This window comes from Peromyscus maniculatus, chromosome 8 (assembly GCF_049852395.1).
Source record: "Peromyscus maniculatus bairdii isolate BWxNUB_F1_BW_parent chromosome 8, HU_Pman_BW_mat_3.1, whole genome shotgun sequence".
In the NCBI taxonomy this organism is placed as follows: Eukaryota; Metazoa; Chordata; class Mammalia; order Rodentia; family Cricetidae; genus Peromyscus; species Peromyscus maniculatus.
In genome coordinates this window covers 38,624,665-38,647,235 of record NC_134859.1, presented here as the reverse complement: position 1 = coordinate 38,647,235, position 22,571 = coordinate 38,624,665, and the positions used below count along the sequence as shown (strand labels likewise).

Sequence of the window (22,571 nt, the reverse complement as noted above, 5' to 3'; positions counted from 1 at the left end):
ATGACTCCATCACTGGTTTAGATTGCTTCACTACACCTTTTATTAGTGCTGTGTATGTTCATGCATACACATTTGTACATATGGAGGCCAAAGGACAACTCTGAGTGTTGTTCCTTTGCCACCGTCTATTTATTTACTTACTATTGGTGACATGGTTTCCCTCACTGGCCTGGAAATCACAAAGGCTGGCTGGCTGGTTGGTTAGCAACAAGAATCCTACCAACACCATTATGCTTGATTTTCCACATGAGTTCTGAGGATTAAACTCAGGTTCTCATGCTTGCAAGCAAGGCAAGCATTTTACTGACTAAAACCTTTTCCCAACTCCATCACAGTTCTTTGAAAGAATACTTCTATTTACATTAAGGGAAAAAAAGTTCAAGGGCTGGGGATATAGCTCTGGGGTAAAATGTCCAACTAGCATGCATAAGGTGCCAGGTTTCATTCCTAACACTGCCAAAAAAAAAAAAAAAAATTAAAATTCACTGTAAAATAGTATGTGCCATGCTACATTGGCAAAAAACCTCACTCATGTTTACTACATTTCTTGATTGCTTAAAGATTCGATATCAAGTGATTGAGCTGTACTATGTTGTTTGTGTGGGTACTTGCTATGATGTCCACACAATCACAAAGTTGCCTAATGATGCTTTTCTCAAAACATATCCCCATTGTTAACTAAAGCATGACTGGACTTCTCAGAGTGAAGGTGGGTCACTGTTATCCTAAAACAAATGAGCTCTCATGCACTCTTCAAACAATCCAAACCTACAGCATTTATTGTAGATATATTCTATGGGCTTTTGAGTCTGTTATATGAAATATTAAATTCATAAATAGTTCATAATGCTGTTTTGCATTGTTGGGGTTCAGATTCTTTAATCAGACAAGGCTAATCAGGAGGCTAATGCTGTTTTGCAATGTTGGGGCTCAGATTCTTTATAAATATCAGACAAGCACTCTACCAAAGAATTCTATAAAGTTAGTGGCTATTTTGAACATACATATCTCATTAACAGTGGGGCCTGCCCTTCTTCCTTAGTGTACTATGTTGTGCTACAAAACATGCTGCTTTTTGAATAGCCATCTCCCAATTCTACTGGGTTTGTGTAGGTACTCAGAACATCAACTAATACTTGAAAAATTCAGTCAGAAATGGCCAGCTGGGGGATCAAATGGAAACCTACAAATACAGAAGTTTCTCAAAATATATACATATATGAAAGGAATCTAAATGGAGTCACCAAACAATGGGGGAGCCAATGCTCCAACTAGACATCTTTTACCACCAAATGAATCTTCATGTGCCAAGAATGGGTTACTTCTAATTGAGTGAGTTACTGGCTCCCATGGAACCCCCAAACAACTCAGGTGATTGCCAGGGCTTATTGGTTCATCTCCACAAACTGATGGTAAGGCCCTGTTGCCTGAAGAGCATTTACATATCTCACTGAACAGAGAGAAGTTGTGCTGGTGCCTAACTGGAGCCTTCACCCTACTGACTAGTACTCATGGTACTGAAAGGTACTCTGCACGCTACCAGGGGAGGAAGTCAAACATCAAGCCAGCTGCCAACCCTAAACCTACATCAGTGACCTGCCTGCTGGATATGCTGGTGCATCAGTGGCACAAACACTACAGGGTAACCAACCATCTGACTGGACTTAAGGCCCACTCTTCAAGATGGAACCCATGCCTGATACTGATCAGGTGACCAAAAACCTAAGACTAGGGGACATGGGCCTAGGGGAAACCAAATACTATGGTTCTGCTAAAGGAACATAGCAATAAAAGGACTAATAACATTCTGCTATATTCACAGATCAGTGTCTCAGCCATTATCAGAGAAGCTTCCTCTTGCAGTAGATGAGAACTAATACAAAGACCCACAACTGGTCAATGTAAAGAATGAGGTTTTGGAACACTCAAGTTTTTCTAAGACAAGGTTTATTTACATAGCCTTGGCTGTCCCGGCTCACTCTGTAGACCAGGCTGGCCTCAAACTCAGAGAGATCCGCCTTCCTCTTCTTCCCAGGTGCTTGGATTAAAGGTATGTGCCACCATCACCTAATGGCTAGTCAGATCTTAATGGCCTAAAGCCAAATACTAGTCAGATCCTAATGGCCTGACTGTGGATGGAGTCTCTGAACAGTCCCAGCACCAGTAGAAGACACACAAAGTGTGTGGGTTTTTATTACTATAATATCACTTATGACTGGCTGCAGTCATCTTGGGCCAGGAGTCCACCGCAGCAACAGGCAGCTCAATGCACTGTGACCCTTGGTCATAGGACTCTATGTCGTGCTGATCTTAGTAGTCTGTGGACTCCACAGCTTACAAGTATTGGTGGCTACTGATATGACATAAGAGTACAAGGATCTGAGATCTATCCAAAGAGATTCTTCCCCAAACAAGGTTGAATCTTGCACTGCCATATAACAGACCCCAGAAAGAAACTTGGAGCTATGAATGAGGCAGACCCTAGGCAGAAGCTTGCAGTTACAGACTACACTTTTTAGGTATTCCCTTGGTTCTTTCCAAATGACACACACTCAGTCTACCCGAGACAAACCCAGGCTTAGATTGTGCTCAAGTACCAAAGTGGTGACAATATGGTCCAAATGTGGACCTATGCTCTATCCAGTGCTGACATAATGAAAGTGACAACAAGCTCACAGAAAGTCAGGATCAAACCACGCTATATTACAATGATTAGGATACCTCAACACCCAAAGAATGGCACCAGCATTCAATGGTACCAGCATTCAATGGCACCAGCATTCAATGGCACCAGCATTCAATGGCACATGCCACAAAGTATCAATATATTTCAAGAAAACAGGATTTTACTTCAGTCAAAGTGTCAGAAATTTCAGAGAACTTGAAACACCAATTTTAAAGATTGAAGAAAATGAAATAAAAAAATGTTTCAGTACTTTAACAGAAACTTAAAAGAGGTAGAAGTGAACTCTTACAAAACTAAACAGAACCCTTGAACTGAAAAAATACATTCAAAAGAATTTAAAACTAACAGAAGGCATTAACAGCATAACAGATGAAACAAGAAAAAAAATTAGTCATCTTGTAACCAGCTACTGGAAAATATGCTGCTCTTACAATGAATGATGTTTGGTTCCCAGCACCCACATCATGTGGCTCACAACTAACAACCTGTTAACTCAAATCCTAAGAGAATCCGACACACTCTTCTAACCTCCTTGGGCACCTGCACAAATGTGCTTGTGTGCACGTGCATGCACACACACATAATCTAGGGAAAAAATACATGGAGAAAAAAAGTGAAGAAAACTTATGAACACTTTGCGATGGTAAAGAAAGTAAAGAATATTCAAGTTACAGGGTCTCAAGAAGAACTTGATGTCAAAGTAGAAGAAGGATGTTGAGTGAAATAGTAACAGAAATGTCCCAAATCTATGTTAGGATACAAACATTCATATATACTAAAAAGTTAAAGGTAACCAAAAACCAGTTACTACATCTATCCCCCAAGATCTCTCTATAGTCAGGCTTTTAAAATAAACGGGCTGGAGAGATGGTTTAGCTGTTAAGGAGTACTGGCTGCTCTTGAAGAGCACCGAGTTCAGTTACTAACACCCACATGGCAGCTCACAACCATCTGTAACTCTGGTTCCAGGGCATCTGATGCCCTCTTCTGGCCTCTGCAAGCACACATGTAATCCAAGTATAGACATACAAAGAGGCAAAACACATGTGTACATATAAAATTTCAAAGATTCTAAAGGCTGTATGTGAAAATACACTGATAACACAAGTATCCTAATTCACATGACAGCAGACTTAGCAGGAACCTTCCAACGCAGGAAAAAGTGGCATCAAAGTTTCACACCACCCAAGATTAAACACTGTTAATCAAGAATACTGCATACAGGGCCAGGGAGATGTTAAACAGCTGCTGCTGCCCAGCCTGATAACCTGAACCATTCCTGGAATCCACATGATGTAAAGAGAGAACCAACTGTCAAGTGGTCCTGACTCCTCATGTGCACAGTGGCATGCATGTCTGCCATCCCCTTACAAACAAAATAAATGAACATATGTAAGTGCTTAAAAAAAAGAATACTGCACCTGATCAAAGAGATAACATCCCCAGACAAACAAAAGCAACGAAGAGAATTTATCTCCACCAGATCCATCTTAAATGGTAAAGGGAAGTTCTTCAAACTAAAAGAGATTGACCAGTAAGAAGAAAACATGGAAAAATATAAAAGTGACGAGTAAGAATACTTAGTCAAATCCAGATGCTTTAATACTGCTAAAAATGGTGCATAAACTACATACATCTTTAGCATGGTCTTACCCTTGCCTAGATTCAAACAGTAGTTCTTGTTCTTTTGTTTTTGTTCTTATCTTTTTAAAAAAGATTTATCTATTTAGTTTATGTGGTTGAGTGCTCTATCTGCATATACACCTTCATGCCAGCAGAGAGCATCAGATTCTACTACAGATGGTTGTGAGGCACCATGTAGTTGCTGAGAATTTAACTCAGGACCTCTGGAAGAGCAGCCAGTGTGCTTTTAACAGCTGAACGAGCATCTCTCCAGCGCCACCTCCTTGTTCTCATCTTTATGACCATATTAAGCTGCTATAATTTCAAAATAGTTACAACCATAAGATGATCTTTGTGTCATAGAAACCATAAGGCAAAAAAAATCTGTAACATACAAACCAAAAATAATAAGCAAAGAATCAAACCACAATACTAGAGCCAAGTAATACTACAATAAAGCACTAAACCATCAAAAAGACTACAAGAAAGGGAGAAAGAAAGAAAAAAAAACGAACAACAAAACTAGAAACACATTACAAAATGGCTATGGTAAGATCATACCTTTCAATAATTACTTTGAATCAAGGTAGGTTAAATTCTCCAATTAAACAGTCTGGGGATATAGTGCTTATTTAGCATGGGCTAGGCTCATGTACAATCCTTAGCATTACAGGTGAAGAACCCCCCTCCCCCCACCCCCCAAAAAAACCACATACAGAATGATTAAATAGAAAAACTACTCTATATGCTTATCAGAAACCCAGGTCACCTCTAAGGACACATACCTATACAAAGTAAAGGATAGGAATAAATATTTCATTCAAATGGAATCCAAAAGAAACCACAAAAGCAACTAACTGTATGTCAAAAGAGTAAAAAGAGACAAGGAAGGCCACTGTATTATGGTAAGGGTATTAATTCAGCAGAGAAAATAACATTCCTAAATATATATGCAGTCAATGTCAGAGCACCCAAATAGATAAAATATGAATGAGCACACACGTGTGGCACATGCATACATATGAACATTTATGTATGCGAACATAACACATAAGGTAGAAAAACACTCCATATAATTGTTAAATGTCTCTGCTACCCAAAGTGATGTAGTGACTCAATGTAATCTGTATCCAAATACCAATGACCCTTGACCCTTTACAGAACAGTAACAACAGAAACAACCCTGAACTTCTAAGCGGTGTTTGACCAGATGGAATAAGTCAGAATAAAAGACTATTCCAAACAGAAAAAGACAGGCAAGAGTTTTGGAAATCCTAAAGGAAGAAAAAGGAAAAACCGCTGAGAAAAACATGCATGATCAACCAAATAGGCAAGCATAGCACCTGCGCCATAGCTCCTAGGTGGGGAATGGAAGAAGCAAGAGGCAGCATCTATTCTCAGGAAAAATCCAAAGCCCCGATAAGCTTCAAATCCTGTTAAGGTTTTGGTGGAAAAAAAATCAATATACACTGAAATCCCATCCCATCACTTTAAATGCTACTCCAAAGACAAGGCCAGTAGCCATCTTGAGATGGAACCTACCATTAAGCTGAGAATAGGGAACCACAGTCTGGTAGCTGCCATCAGGCCTACCAAAGACACAGGGTGAAGGAAGGCCCAGGAAAACAGCTGTAAAGAATGGAGCCAGACAGAGGCCCACAAGTTGAAGGGTGTAGGGAGTTGGGGAACTAACTCAGGCAGGGAAGTACATAGGGAATGATAGTCTCTTTCTCAACGGCTCATCAACTGAAATAATTCTGGAGTTTGACAGCCTGAGGTCGGTAAATCATCCACCTCTGAGCCACTTATTTGCCAACACTTCCAAATAGCCTGAGAATGCTGAAGGTCCAGTGGTGCACTGAACAGCCACTGACACATCCACCTAGCAGAGTAACTGATAGTCAGGAGGTCTTTATGAGGACATGTCCTTTACCTACTTAGCTCTCTTTGATGGCTTCTTATACTTCTGATTTACCTGAGAGAAATACTCGTGAAGAACCTCAGCCAGGTTTGAGCTCTGGAGTCTCAAGTAGAGAGAACCTGCCACAGGCTACAAAGCTAAGTGTGGCCAGGAGAGGCCCCTGGTGCTCAAACAAGGAAAACTATCACTGAAGACAGTAGTGCCAGACATCATTACACATTTGCCTAAGGAACTCACCAACAGCATAAGCTAGAGGAGTCTTTCCTACAGACAGGAGCACCAGTTTAACTGACTCTCTCCAGTCCTCATGCATAGAAACTTATGGAGCATTATTTTTCTTTCCTTTCTCTTGTACCATTCTGTCATGTATCCTCCTCTGTTCCCACCCTATTTTAATAGCATTTTAAACGACTTTAGATGTTCCTGTTTTTAGTCCCCTTCTTGCATTTATCTAATTTCATTTTTGAATTTTTTCATTATTGAGAAACCTTTTTATTTTTCACTTAATTTTTTTCCAATTTCTTGTTCTTTTCTCTTTCCTTCCATTTTCTCTATTCTCTCCTTTCTTTCACTTAACTTTCTATTTCTCCCTTTCTCTGTCTTCCTCCTTCATTTATTTCATCCACTTACTATACCACATTAACCTTAGATAATTTTTAACAGCACATTATATGCAGTTTTGTCATTTTCCTGTCTTGTGATAATTAACTGGTGATGTCAGTGGGCTCAGTCAATCAGAAAGTACATTTACTGTGTATAGTTTGATTCAGTTTGCTGCTAACAGTGGTTTATTTTCTTCTCTCTGAATGGTCCTGGGAACTGAGCAATCATGAATGACCAGTGAAGAAGTCAGGGAGAAAATGTAAAAATACCTAGATTCAAATGAAAACCAAAGCACAACTTATCAGAACCTCTGAGATACAGCTAATGTAACAGGCCCCAGATCTTAGCACAACTGATGCTGAAACCCAGCACGTGGCCCCAATACCTGCCAGAACAGGAACAAAACCTAATCCATCAAAGATCTAGTCCACAGTCAAGGGAAGTCTCTAAATGTACTAACCTTATTTTGTGGCTTCTGTAGTTCTGTTTCCTACTAACTAACTCAAGTGTGACAACCAGGATGTAGTTTTTGTGCATAAAAGACAAAGGCTTGGGGCTGTGTGATGTGGGCAAGTTCCCCATGAAGCTACAGGCCAGCAATCAAGGCTTTCTTTCTGGCTTTAAAAGTTTCTGTGTGATTGTCTCTGGTGGGCTTACCTCAGAAAACTAAGGCAGTGATGAGAAAGAATAGAGCAATGCCTTAGCCATTGTTCTATGGATGCGACCAAATCCATTATCATGGCAACTCTTATAAAGAAAAACATTTAATTGGAGCTGGCTTACAATTTTTTTAGAGGTTTGTTTAGTCCATTATCAGCATGGTGGGAAGCATGGGGGCATGCAGGCAGACATGGTGCCTGGCTCCACAAGCAGCAAGAGAAAGTCACTGGGCATGGCTTGGGTTTTTGCAACCTCAAAGTCTATTCCCAGCAACACACTTTTCTAACAAGGCCACACTTCCTAACAGTGCCATTCTTTGGGGACCAAGCATTCAAATCTATGAGCCCATGGGTGCCATTCTTATTCACACCACCTGTTATGAAAATGTTAGGTAAAATGTTGTGATAAGGTATTCAAGAATAATGACAAAGGAAAAAAAAAGTCTGTTCGCTACAGACACATCTCTCTCACCCACAATACTTTTTTCTTTTACTATCTGCATTGGTGAGGATCAATTCTAGAGATTCACACATTATAGGAAACACTATACCATGGAATTACATCCCACACCCTTCCCCAAAATATTCTCAATCTGTAGTTGGTTGGATCTACAAAATTAAACTTGTGGGTACAAATTGTGGTGGTTGGTCTTGATTGCCAATTTGATAGGATTTAGAATCATGAGAATACACTCTGGGCATGTCTAATGAAGGTGTTTCTAGAAAAGTTATTGTGGCTGTACAATCCCATGGGCTATGTTCTAGACTGAAGAGAAAAGATGAGCTGAGCATCAGCATGCACCTATCTGCTTCCTAACTGCATGTGCCTTGTGACCAGGTGCTAAAGTTACTGCTGCCGTGTAGATGTAACCAACCATCTTATTAAAATAAGAAACATAGAACCAATGTAAAAGAGAAAGCCAAGAGGTCAGAGCTCAGAGCTAAAACCTTACCTCCTGCAGTGCTCCTAGCTTCCCCGGAAGAGAGCTACTTCCTGTGTGTCTGTCTTTAAATAGTCTTTCTGTTCTGCCTTCTCATTGGTTGTAAACCCAAACACATGACTGCCTCATCACTGCCTGTAAGTACCGCCCTCCAGGTCTTGAAGGCGTATGTCTCCAATACTGGCTGTATCCCTGAACACACAGAAATCTACCTAGCTCTTCTAACCACCACGCTCTTGCTATGGCTCTAATAGCTCTGACCCCCGGGCAACTTTATTTATTAACATACAATGAAAATCACATTTCTGTACAAATAAAATACCACCATACTGCCGTGCCTTCCTGCCACGATGCTCTGTACGTTCAAACTGTGAGCCAGAATAAATTCTGAAGTTGCCTTTGACATGATTTTTTTTGTCACAATGAGAAAAATAACTAATATACAGAGTCAACTCCATACTGTATAACATATGACTAAATGAATGACATTTATTATAGCCAGGCATGGTATACCTGTGATTCCAGGACTCGGGAGACCCAAGCAGGAAGATCACAAGATTAAGGCCACTCGGGTTATGTAAGACACTGTCTTAAAACAACAAGAGTTAAGAGCACTTATTGGTGGAGGAAACATCTACATAGGTATTAATACAGAAAAAAAAATGCCCAAAGTTAAAGATAGCCTCGCTATATAATTTATTATTCTAAGTAAGGTCAGTGCTGAGAAAGCCACTGTTAAGTCACATGGCTTGAGGAAGAAATTTTATTTTACTTCTCTGGAATTTAGTTCCTTTGTATGTGTGTACCTCATTTTGGCAGTGGCCCTCCCTCTCCCTACACACATCAGCTAAAATACCACTGTTTATGAACATCTGCTCGGTTATACAAGTTGCACTATGTACTAGGGTTTTATAGAATAAATCTCATTGTTTGCTATGTGTTAAAGTTCTTAAGTTCTCCCACTGCCAAAGTTACAGTTTATACCAAAGAACTAGGAACATGGCATTTTGGAGGCATACTTCAAAAGAGCAAATTGAATGCTGCTTCTGACTCTAGAACCTAGAATTTTTACTAAAGAATTTATTCTCATGTTTTCAGTCTCATGTAGCTCAGGCTAGCTTCAAACTTAGGTACCTGAAGTTAGCCTTAACTCCTAAATCATCTGCTGCAGATTCCTGTGTACTAGGATTACATTCTGTTTTTGTTTGTTTGTTTGTTTTTTAATTGATTGATTGGTTTTTCGAGACAGGCTTTCTTTGTGTAGCCCTAGCTGTCCTGGAACTCTCTCTGTAGACCAGGCTGGCCTTCTGCCTCCATCTCCTGAGTGCTGGGATTAAAGGCATGCACCACCATCGTCCAGCTCTTTTTTTTTTTTTAAATTCAGAAACATCTTTACTTCCTAGTCTTCCAAAAACCCAAGCTGACAGGTGTGGTGGGCATGCACCTTTAATTCCAGCACTTGAGAGCACAGGCAGCCAGATCTTTGTGCATTCGAGTCCAGCCTGGTCTACATACCTAGTTCCAAGCCAGCTAGGACACAAAGAGACACTGTCTAACACACACACACGCACGCACGCACGCACGCACGCACACACACAGTTCGTTTTCTAAGATAACTAGAATTAGCTTAGAAAAAAGGGTATACATCTTTTGTTATTTCCCATTAACAAAAACAACTTTATAGAATACATAGAAACAAACAGAACCCAGAATCTAGCATAGGTCAGGAACTCAAGGAAATCCATTCTAACTTCAAGCTCTCCTCTTCCAGCAATCAGCACTGCTACATTATTCCATTTATCAAATCTGATCTAGTTTATTAATCTTCCTTCTGGTGCAAATTCAAACTCTGTGACATCTTTCAGCACCACATTAATAAAGTTATCAAATGCTAGAAATATGTTTACAATTTCTTTATTAATACACTTCATTACAATGTGAATTCTTGACCCTATGCACTTGTCCAAAAACTCTAGTGGTAGGAGAGGGAAAGATCAGTAGTAGCATTAATGGTAGCTTCCAAGTCACTAATGCCACTTCAACCAGGCTTGTCGAATGATGGGTTACAGAGCTCACATTCACTCCATCCCTTCCAAAGACTCTGTAATGTCATGAAACTCATCATGCTGGTTGCTCTTCCTTCTGGGAAAATTTGAATAAGTTCCTAAACATCTCAAAAACAAAAATCACATGGCCCAAACTCCCAGTTAGCCACAGTTTTTCTTTTTTGGTTTTGTGTATGGATGTTTTGCCTGAATTCATGTTTGTGCACCCGTGTGCCTGGTACCTAAAGAGAACATTAGAGGGCACAAATCCCCTGGAAAAAGGGCTACAGATGGTTATGGTTATGAACCACCACGTGGGTGTTGGGAATTGAACCCACATTCTCTGAAGAGCAACAAGTGTTCTTAGGGGACGAGCCATCTCTCTAGCCCCCAGCTTTTCTTTAATAAAGATCTCATCTAGAGCTGACATTCTTTTTTATCTAGTTGGATTTACAAATGAAGGTCCAAGGGCCCAGAAGCATAAATACGTTTTTTCTCTCTGAGGACCCTCTGAACGTACACTGGCTGGGAAAGCACACAGCAGATCTTTGTTCTGCCACCCTCAGGGTGTGCCCAGCGACTCACTCAAAAGGGACTCAAGTACAATGGTACTCTTTTGCCCGTTAAGAAAAAAACATTTATTCTGCAGGCTTACAGTCAAAGATTATATTCTAAATCTGAAGCAGGTTAAGAAACAACGATTAAAAAAAAAAGCTAAATCTCTTTTGTAACAAAAGCAAGCAAGATATTAAAAAGTTTCTTTTCTTTTTTTCCCCCTTTAATTTGAGGTAGATTTGTACTAGCACCGAATGAGCATGAAATTCTGTCCAACAAAAATTTCCCCTCTCTACTTTTGGGCTTGAACTCACAGCAACTGGCTTCCTAATGTCCTGTTGGTAATTCTTTGGTGAAAAAAATATAAAGTTAAGACTGCCATTTATCTGTAATACTCTGTGATGTTTCCTGAAAACTGTTTTGAAGCCACACAGAAAAGGAATTTCTATTCTAAAATATAACCAAGTTTCTTCTATTGTCTTCCAAGAACAGCCAGATACTTTACAGGCTATTTCAGTTTGTTTATGATGGCTGTATGTTATTCATCTTAAAAAAATATTTTATTTATGCATATGCTATGTGTGTTAAGGTGCCTAAGGAAGCCATTAAGAGAGCATTGGATCCCCTGGAGATTGAGTTACAGGTGACTGTGAGCTACTTGATAAGGGTGCTGGGAAGGATCCCTTGGAAGAACACAGATCCCTTGGAAGAACAGCAAGGGCTCTTAATCATGAGTCATCTCTCAAGCCCTTAATCAACTTATAGGAAAATTTGCAGGTTTGTCAAACCTAAGTCTTTTTATCTCAGCATATCCAACATCAAACTGATAAGACATCACTACTGCTAGAATTATAAAGCATGATGAACTAGAAAACAAGAACACAGGCCCTGCCCTCAAGGGGTTCAAAGCCACAGACATACCAGCAATTAGAACACAGTATTAGAACATCATACTCAAAGAAGATTCAAAGTATCAGAAACACAGAGTTGGAAAATAAAAAAAGGATACTACAGAAGAGCACCAATGACAAGATTTCAAGAGAACATCAAAGGATAAATTTCTTTCCAGACAGAAGAAATAACAAACCAATACCTGACTACCACTTACTGTCATTTGTAGGCAAGTTGATAAATATTTTACATTATCTCATTTCATTTAGTCCACATAAAAATGCCTCCCAAGTATTTAGATTTTAAAGAAGTTAGGTAGCTTTCCTAGAATCACTCAAATACTTTAAGAACACAGTTCTATGTGCATAGCCATCTTAATCACAACAGTAATCACCTGCAAAAGGCCCTCAAGATCAGCCCTGTTGAAGTTCCCTCAGGGAAGGAGGGGCTGGGAAGAGTCATTAGACCTTCACCTGATTTCAGCCATGCCATCTACCCTAGCTGTATGTAATTCTGCTCTAGCTGCACATGGTACGGAAGGTGTGGCTAACCTTTCAAACACTGTAAAAAGATGTTATCATCTACAAAGTTCACACTCAAGAACCACACAATTGAGTTAAAGAAAGTCAGGGAGGGGATCATATTTTAAGTAAGTTTTTGATTTTTGTGTTGGACTGTATTCTCAGCCAGTCACAGTAAGCATGGTTGGGCACACCTGCTGAGAATATAAAGGTGCAAGTTTAACTCAAGAAGGGTGAGGGATTTATGAGAAAGCCATCAGCCACACTGCAATGAAACTGTCTAGTGATGGCAGCTGGTTTGTTTGTTTTTATTTTTTTGTGGGGGGAGTCACCTATGTGTTAGTAGGCCTATACTTGTGTAAGGCTGTTATTCTATTCTATTGTTGGTATCCTATTGGAGTGAGCAGACACTTATTTCTCTCAAGAAAAGTTCACATACACAAAAAAATTAGATAACATTATTTGAAATGGGATCATCTAAATAAAAATTCCAGGGCTTGCAAGGGGTGGTTTCATGACAGTGCTAGCATGTAAACCCAGCACACGTGGGAGGCTAAGGCAGGAGGATCAGCAGGCTTGAGGTCAGTATGGACTATACAGAAAGGTTGAAGTCAGCCTGGACTACATAGTTAGACCCTATCACCAAATGAAACTCCTGAACTCCAAAGCTGGCATTACACCACATAATTCCACCCATGCAAAGTAGAGACAGAGAATGTGGTATGATGAACAGTATTCCAAACCATTGTGCATGCATCTGAATTACTAAATGAGCTATGTCTAAATACCAATGCCTATAAGCTAGATGCTTAAATTAGAAGGTTCTAATTTAAGTGAAAGATTGGCACAGTATTTGTTAATAAAAACTGAGCTTGAGTATATTTCCCGAGTTGGGAAATTATATAGCTTAGGTTCATAAACAGTGTTAATGTATTTACAGGTATTCTGTAAATCATGTAACAGAACATTCTGAGTAATGCATCATTAGTTCATTCTGCTCCTGTGCAAACATCACAGAGTATACAAAAATACATAAACTAAGAAACCAAGACGGTTTAATGTATTCCAGGGAACATCCTGGAATACATTAAAGTGGTCGTCGTTGTCTTCTTCTTCTTCTTTTTTCCTTCTCTCTTTTTTTTCCGAGCTGTGGTCTCAACTACATTGTCTGGGTTAAACTTGTGTGGTCAAGTAATCTACCAGTCTCAGCTTCTCTGAATATTAGAACTACAGGCATGTGTACCTAACCATCTTTGGCTGTGCTGGATATTAAATCCAGGTTCCACACATACTAGTTAGGTGTTCACAACTGAACAACAGCCCAGCTTGAGGCCATCTCTCTTTAATAGCTTTTGTGGTTTTAGAACACTTTTACTTATCAAGACCAGTTTTTTTTTTTTTTTTTTTTTTTTTTTTTTTTTTTTTTTGGTTTTTTGAGACAGGGTTTCTCTGTGTAGCTTTGTGCCTTTCCTGGAACTCGCTTTGGAGACCAGGCTGGCCTCGAACTCACAGAGATCTGCCTGCCTCTGCTTCCCGAGTGCTGGGATTAAAGGCGTGCGCCACCACCGCCCGGCACCAAGACCAGTTTTTAAGACATTTCCCCCTAAAAAAATCCTTTAAAAGTGAAAATCACAAAGGAAAGACTATGTTGTGAAATCTGGATCCATAAAGTAGGACAAATAGCTAGAGAAGTAAAAACTGTTAGAAAGAACTGTATAAGTTAGTCTATCACTCAAGAGTCTAGTTCACTAGGATTTATTACAAAGTTATAAAAACACTGATTTTGAACTTGGCATGGTGGCACATACTTGTAATCCTAGAACTTCAGAAGCTGAGGCAAAAAGATAATGATTTAGGGGACAGCCTTGGTTACATAGTGAGATCCTGTCTCAAAACCAAACATACCACTGTATTGGCTACTTTTACACTCTGTGGACTCACTATCTGCCAGAAACATCTTAAGAGAGAAAGACTTAATCTGGTTTTCACTTTCAGGGGCTATCAGTCCATCATGGCAGGGAATGAATGATGGCAAAGGTAGGCCAATCTGTGTCGGCAGTAAAGGGGGCAGGAGAGTGAGGCAAAGACTCCTCAAAGAAGGATCATCAAAATCACTTGGGCTAGAAGTAGGGCTGGACTACAAGGCTGAAAGACCTATCCCCAGTGACCCACTTCTGCCAGTCATGCCTCTGCTCCAAAGGTTCCACAAGAATACTGCCATGAGCTGGGGACAAAGTACTGAAACACAGGAGCCCGTGCGTGCGTGCGTGCGTGCGTGCGTGCGAGGTGTGGTGTGGTGTGGTGTGGTGTGGTGTGCGTGCGTGCGTGCGTGCGTGCGTGCGTGCGTGCGTGCGTGCATGCGTGCGTTGGGGGGTGGGGGAAGGCTGTTCCAAATTCAAACCATTTGTGTATTTTCACAATGCTGTGCATTCAGTACACATTCAAGGAAAAGGAAACTAAGTTTAATGAATGAATTTTATCTCTTCTATTATAACTTTATTTTGGAGAAGGGGTTTTATGTAGTCCAGACTGGATTGGTACTCTTAATTTTCTTGCCTCTTCTTCCCAAACGCTGGTATTTCAGGCATATGTCATCATGCCTAACTTTTAAAAATAGAATTCCCCCAACTCTATCCTAAGAACTGAGCCCAAATTTTCCTATGTGAAACTAAGCTACAGTCCTGTCCCATGCATTTTTATTAACTTGACTCCCATGACACTACTACACTCTATGTGTCTGTTTCTGTCTTAAAAAAAAAAAAGATTTATGTATTTTATGTATATGAGTGTTCTATTTGCATGTATGACAGAAGAGGACATCAGATCCCATTATAGATGGTTGTGAGCCACCATGTGATTGCTGGGAATTGAACTCAGGACCTTAACCGCTGAGCCATCTCTCCAGCTCCCTTGTCTCTTAACCTATATATTCTGTCATTTTTCTAAGACAAGACACACCACACACATCTGTGTCTGTGTGTGTGTGTGTGTGTGTGTGTGTGTATAAAAAGAACTATAGCACACATCCCACCCTCACCCATACCAGGTAGGCCTGGAACCAATGTCAATCTTCCTCCTCAGAGTCCCAAGCTGGGATCCTGATGTGTGACACCTCTTCTATTCTCTATGTACACTCTCTATACTGGTAATTTCATACATTTTCCCAACTGAAAATGATGTCTACAACCCCATGACTGCAAATTTTAACTCTTTAGTCTTTTTAAAATATAAATTTTATGTGTAACTCTTTACTCCAACATTTCTAACATTCTTTTCAAACTAGACATATTCAAAACATAATTTCTGATCTTCTCCCTCACCAAACTAACTCCAGTAAATCTTCTGTACTTGTGTTTTTGTGGTGCTAAGGATTAAGCCCAGGATCCCATGAACACTAAATGTGCACTGTACCACTGCACTACATCCCAGGACATTTCTCTGACTGCTCTTCAACTTGTCCAACACTCCATAATTATTTATAGCAAAAACTGCATAAGTATGTTCAATTCTCCTCTTGCCCTCAGTCTATACATAATGTGTTATTAACAAACGCTCTTGGATAAACATCAAAATATTTCCAGAAGTTGATGGCTACTCAGAACCTCCATCACTGTTGCTTTCGTCTGAGCTGTCATCTCTTACCTCATTTACGCAAGAGCTTCTAACTTCCTACTCCTACCCTTGTCCCCAGCTAGTCTACACGCTACACTACAGCCAAGAGTGAGTCTTTTTAAAAATCTAACTAGTTAGCTCCATTCCTGTTTCAAAACCTTTAGATAGTAACTCACTCATTTCACTGAAAATAAGTCGACGTCGTCGTTGTCGTCATCATCATCATTTAAAAAGTCCTATGTGTTGTGTCCTACAGCACCATCTCTGACTTGCTACCCACTCTAGCTCATTCTCCACTACTCAAGAGTTCCTTGTTATTCCCGGAATACGTGAAGAGAACGTTCTCATAACAGTCTTTTGCAATGACTATTTCCTCTGCTTACAAAAGCTTTCTCTTCATAAAACTCCACACACAATTCCATTCTCCTGCATCAGTAGAATGTTCATCAAGTCAAGTCAAATCAGAACCATGTATGATGGACCAGCTCACTACCATCTTTATACAAGCCAAGTGCTGATGGGTTCATGATTAGGCTCCAGGTTACTGTGAGCGATACAGGGATACTCAGGTTTTCTCAAAGACAATAAAGTCACGTAACCTAGGGCAATAGAAACTACTTCATTTAAGCTATAATCTAGCTTAGCCTCCCTTTTCACAATTCTCCTTATCCTGTTACTTGAAACAGCCATTACTAGCTAGCATATTACATATGTATAACCTACCTTATCTCCTTATGCCATCAGAAGATAAGAACTATAAGGACTTGTCTATTTTGTTCACTAGAATCTTCTAATGTACAGAACAGAACATTCAACAGGTTGACAATGAATAATTACCAAATATATTTATAACGGACCCTTAAGAGCCCACTAAAAGCTGGCGGTGGTGGCGCACGCCTTTAATCCCAGCACTGGGAAGGCAGCGCCAGGCCTCTGTGAGTTCGAGGCCAGCTTGAGCTACAGAGTGAGATCCAGGACAGGCACCAAAACTACACAGAGAAATCCTGTCTCGAAAACAAAACAAAACAAAAGAGTCCACTAAAAGAATCTTCTGTAAAAATGAACTTGTGAGAATTTCATCAAATTCTTTTATCAAAATAAACCATCACTAGTATTCTTGTTAATTTCTTACTAGTAACCCAAATTCTACACTCATTCAAAAATACAGCCAATGAATCTAAGCGGTTAACTTTCCTTTTAACAATGTTGCTATTCCAGTAAAACCAGATAAAAGTCCTCAACGCAGCACACATGACCAAGCATAACTTAACAAACAGTTCAGAAAATTTCCTCTGCTTAAAATACTCAATTTCAAACTAAGTAATTCGGAAGAGACAGAATTACTTAGGGTTTCCCCTCATTACCTAAATAATATTTATAAATAAAACTTAGACTACACATTGCAATAATCATTACCACAACAGAAAAACTGATTCATGGGATTATTAGTAGCCCCTGCAAGGTAATTTTAAGAAGTTATCTTGTTCTATGCAAAGATCAGAATCTCAATAAACAAGGTGGACTCATCATCGCGCATCACAGTTAAAACCATAACTGTATGGTTTTAATAATGTCATGTCCCAGAGTGTTAGTCCAAAGTTTGAGACTTTTTATGCAAAGCATTATAAATCTGAAACTCGCGTGACTAAGACGTAAAGTATTTCAATTACTGCAACTTCGAACAAGATGATCCATTCCATTGACAACGCTTTTGGTTTTTCTTTTGGTATAATACACATAACCACTGATTACAGACGTGTCTCCAAACCAAGAGAACTTATCAAACAACCTGAAGCTTGCCATGGACAACATGAAAAAGCACCAAGGGAACTACTCAACACTCACCCGTCAGGAGCTTACCGCCGGGCTGGATGCAGAGTGTGCTATGGACTTTGGAAGTCTGTCTTTTGGGGGCAAATGTACAGTATCTGGGAGCACAGCACGCACGGACTCGAGTCTGAACTGTCTATTACACCTTACAATCCCCAGCTTGTTTTTCAGCCCGCTGGAGCGCACACATATTCAAAACCCAGTTCACAGTAACGGTGCCTTCTTATCAGAGGTACAAGGAAGTCTCCAGCAGGGAGCGGCAGGAAAGGCGCTCACCACCCCGTGCGCGACGACGGCCAGGTCGGGGCCGAGGGGTACCGCGCCAGTGCCCGGCCTTACCTCAGGAGTCCGTTCCGGAGGCTTCTTCCTGAGCGCCTGCCGAGCGCCGGGGTCCACGGGCGAGTTCATGTCCGCAGCCCCACGCTCCCCAGCCTGCGTCTAGCTGCCCATTCTCCTGCCCCGGGTGTGCTCCCGCCCCACCGGAGGGAACTGAGAACTGTCGCAGGGTCCAAACTCAAGCAAACAAGTCTTCGCAACGCCCGCCCAGGGCCTCAGCCCACGCGCGACTGGCCAGAAAGACGCCTGCGCGGGGGCGAGAGAGGGCGAGTGCGCATGCGCACAATGCGCACGCTGACGCCCGCCTAGCCGTGACGTAGAGAGTTGGGGTGGAGGGGGAGTGGGGAGGGGGAAACGAGCTGCTGGCCTTCGTCGCGAGAGTCCGTCACGGGATTGTAGCTTCCGCATCCCCAGCTTCCGGCTGAGGTTCCGGAAGTGCTATGATGGTCTCTCCCAAAATAGCCGGTGGTGTAGAGGTATGGGGAACACACTCAGGACGTGTACCTCAGCGCCCAAGTCCGGAAGCAGCGGGGCTCTCAAGGCTCGCGGAAGTCGAGACCGCCCTGCAGCAAGCCAGGAAGCCCAACACCGCCACGCAAGCCACGGATCTCAGGGCAGTACTCGCGCTCTAAACCACGAACTCGCTAGTGAAAGCTGCCCACAAAAAGTGTTTTCAAGACTGGCGATAATAATTCAAGGGGTAGCCTGCTGGCCTACCGCGCACCAGGATGTCCTTCCTGGGTCTGATGGTGGATGCCTCAGTGGCTGGATGAAGAAGTTCAGGATCTTCCTTTAAAGGGTTTATGACCTAAAAGCCTCAGGTGGGCTGAAAAACTCCAGCTAGGAAAGTTAACAGCTGACACCTGTGAGCTATCAGGATCCTGGAAGCTTCTGATAAAGTCAACATACCAACCTCTCATGGTATTTGCCACTTTGAGACTGTTGGGGAACCTACCTGCGGATGTAATCTTACATCCCGTTTCTTTTTCCGTCCTATGAAACCCACAAGCCCTCTGTACGACGTGTGCAGTCTCCACTTCCGTGGAGAAACGCTGTTCTTTGATTAAAGGACAAATCTGCTTCTGTAGAGGTAGATCTGCCGTTTATTTCCACGTGCCTCCATCAATTCTGATCTAACATCCTTGACTACTAAAGAGTGGGTGGATGGGGCCCAACTCAGGCCAGGTGCTGCTGCTTTAACCTAACCTGTGTCCAGAGCAGGGGCTGCTTTAACCTAACCTGTGTCCAGAGCAGGCCTTTCCACCCCGGTTTTCTTCAGGTGGCTGGGTTTTAAGTTGCCTAGAGCCAATGATGAGTGCTTTTTCATTGAGTTTTACATTCTAGTCTCTTTTCCTAAAATAAAGACAGCTTCAGTTTGTTTGTCCTTTGGTAAGAAAAGCTGCAAAGACTGATTATCAGTTACTTTTCCTGTTGGGATAAAATACTCCGATAAAAGGAACTTTAGAGGGGTAATTTTGGCCCACAGGTTGAGCTGGAATTAACGGGGTTGCGAACAGCTGAACAAGAGTGCTGGGAACTGAATTCGGGCCCTCTCCACGCGCACTTTTTGCTCTTAAACCACAGAGCCATCTTAGTTTTGTTTTGTCTGTTTTTTTAATTTGTGTGTGGGCCACTGTGCTCGTGCCGGGGTTTGGAGACATCTTAAAGGAGAGTGGTTTTTCTTCCACCATCTGGGTCCTGGGGACCAAACCCAGATTATCTTGGTAGCATGTGCCTTTTCCTGCTGAGCCATGGTGGCAGGGGTGTAAAGTGACTGTTCACTTTGTCCACAATCAGGGAATAGCGCATTATGAATTCTCTTGCTCAGCTGGCCTTTTATCCAGTCAATACCCCTGGCCCATGAAACCGAAGAGTAGGTCATCCCTACCTTAATTAGCCCAATCTTGAAACTCCCCCACAGACATGCCCAGAGATTTATCTCCTGGGTGATTCTAGATTCTGTCAAATAGACTGTGTTAACCATTACAGACTGTTTCAACAGTCAAGGTTAAGTGGCAGAATTCCAGAATCCATCATTGTGGGATAGTTGTTTAGTACCATTATCAGAGCACAGGTGAACCACACTAGTCACACCATTCCTTGGGAGGCTCCACCTTCTGGCATTTCATTTATGCAGAATTTTAAAAGTTGAGGGCTCTGACCACATCTAGCTACATCATAGTATTTTCCAGACTAAGTTAACTAGGGAACTTAAGAGTCTTATGATTAGACATGTTTTCCAATAATGATTCACAGTACCTTTCTTGTGGCAAGGTAAGAATCTCTAATAAAAAGAACAGGAGAGTTCAGGCTGTAACATTTCAGAGTAATGACAGTGCTGTATTTTCCGTTGGACCCTGGGGCTTGCCCAAACTTGAAGTTTACAACATGCTATTAGCACATCTTTTTTGAGGTTTGGGCGCAAAAGCCCTTATGGCTCAGTCACTACAGAAATAAACTATGAAAAAGTTGTATGGTACTTGTGCTGGTTAATTTTTCTGTCAACTGACATAAGTTAAGGTAACCTGGGAAGAGTGAGCCTCAATTGAGAAAATGCCTCCAACAGATTGGAGTGTATGCAAGTCTTTTTTTGGGGGGAGAGCATTTCCTTGATTAATGATTGAGATGAAGCACTCAGCCCACTGTGGGTAGTGCCACTTCTGGGCAGTAGTAGTCCTGGGTTCTATAAGCAAGCGAACCCAGCAAGTCGGTAAATAGTGATCCTTCATAGTTTCTGTGAGATCCTGCCTTGGCTTCCCAATGAGAGGAAAGCAAACTCTTTCCTCCACAGGTTGCTTCTGGACACTGTTTTATCATGGAATAGAAAGTAATTAGGACCGTGTTGCAAGTGATTTGCATCATCTTTGTGTATATAAACTAGTTCCCAAAGGTCAGTCTCAAATCATATGCTTCACTCCCCCCGAAGATTAATGTTCATCATCATCTTAATATTTTGAAAAATGGGGAAAAAAACCCAAAAGCTTGATCATTATAAACTTGAACTTTGCAGACAATCAGACCTGAATTTAACTTTTAGTTAGGAAAGAAAGTTGTTTCCCAGTGTTGAGGATCCAACACAGGACAAGCATTTTTTTGTACTGTTATGAACTCAGCCCTAAAGCTATTTAATGTATCTCTGAACAACAGTTTAAACATCTCTATGTAAATAGTGGGCTTTCAGGGTTCTCAGGATTATGAGCTAAGTCATGTGAATCATTTAGTGTGTTGCCAGTATAATCCAAACATTGCTACCATTTCTATTTCTTCTGGAAAATGATTTCTCTAAAATACAAGTTGAAGTTTGAATAATTTGGATAGTTTTGATGTAATTAAAAATTCCTATTAAAAATACAAGAAATAAAATCTGGTTTAAATTTGTATTTATGTGTATGAATGTTGTGCCTACATGTATGTATGTGCACCATGTACATATCTGGTGCCCCTGAAGGCCAGAAGAGGGCAAATGATTCCCTAGAATTGGAATTATAGATGTTTGGGAACCACCATGTGGATGTTGGGACTAGAACTTAGGACAAGTGTTCTTAACTGAACCATCTCTCCAGCTCCTGATGGTTTATTTTAAAAATAGAAGTATCAACTTAGGTCCAATTACAAATAAACAGAAAATTATAGACCCCTGCTGGCAGCATGCTAAACTAGTTACCCTAACTCAAACTCAGCTAGTCCAGCTAGCCCCTAAAAGTTTAGAATAGAAAATTACCAATAGCCAAGCTTGCCTAATGGTTTGTAGACATGACAAGGTCATGTCCCTGATAAGCTGCAACTTCTCAGTCCTCACTGGCCTTCAGCTCAGGCTTGGCCTCACTTGCTATTCTAGTCCCCCCTTCTACACAGGAAAGCACATATAAAAAACACTTGGATAGTTTGCCATCTGTCACCCCAAGTAGCTGGGAAATCTTTCTGGTCTAAGAGACAAGACAGACTTTACAGAAGACTGTATGACTTTATATAACCAGGCTAAATCCTCTGTATCTCACTCAATTTCTAATTAGCAAAATCAGTATTCCATGCTACTTAGAAATGTTACACAACTTCTGAAAGTTTTTAGGAACAGACTATAAATAACTGATCCTTGCATTATTAGTGTTTGATATTTCACTGCTTTAAAACAGAATGCTTCTCTGATTAAATGTAAAAGTGATACAGTTAATTACTATGTGAGACCGGTTTCTCGTCTAGCTAGTACTGCCTCAAGGCTTAACTCAACTCAATTCAACCTAACTTAAGGAAGCAGCTTCCCAACAAACCTAGTCAAGGTTAAATTATTGCTGCAGAGCTGATAACAAGGATGGATAAAGGGTTGAATCCCACATGATGCACAAGAGGA

The 22,571-nt window shown here is 41.0% G+C and overlaps 1 protein-coding gene across 11 annotated transcripts in view; it reads right to left on the bottom strand.

Moving 5' to 3' along the window:
• Positions 1-18,481, bottom strand: part of Rapgef6 (Rap guanine nucleotide exchange factor 6) — a 176,904-nt gene extending 158,423 nt beyond the window's left edge. For 5 of the 11 annotated variants that reach the window (XM_076578392.1, XM_006984862.4, XM_006984864.4 and 2 more), the window contains exon 1: positions 18,227-18,455. Coding sequence is in view for 6 of the 11 variants with exons in the window: in XM_006984862.4 (XP_006984924.1) it covers positions 18,227-18,295 (69 nt within the window). In the remaining 5 variants the exon portion in view is untranslated. Of the gene's footprint in view, positions 1-18,226 lie in introns of all 11 variants that reach the window. The other 6 variants (XM_006984863.4, XM_076578398.1, XM_016003473.3 and 3 more) reach the window with 3 other exon arrangements.
• Positions 18,482-22,571: the final 4,090 nt, after the last annotated feature.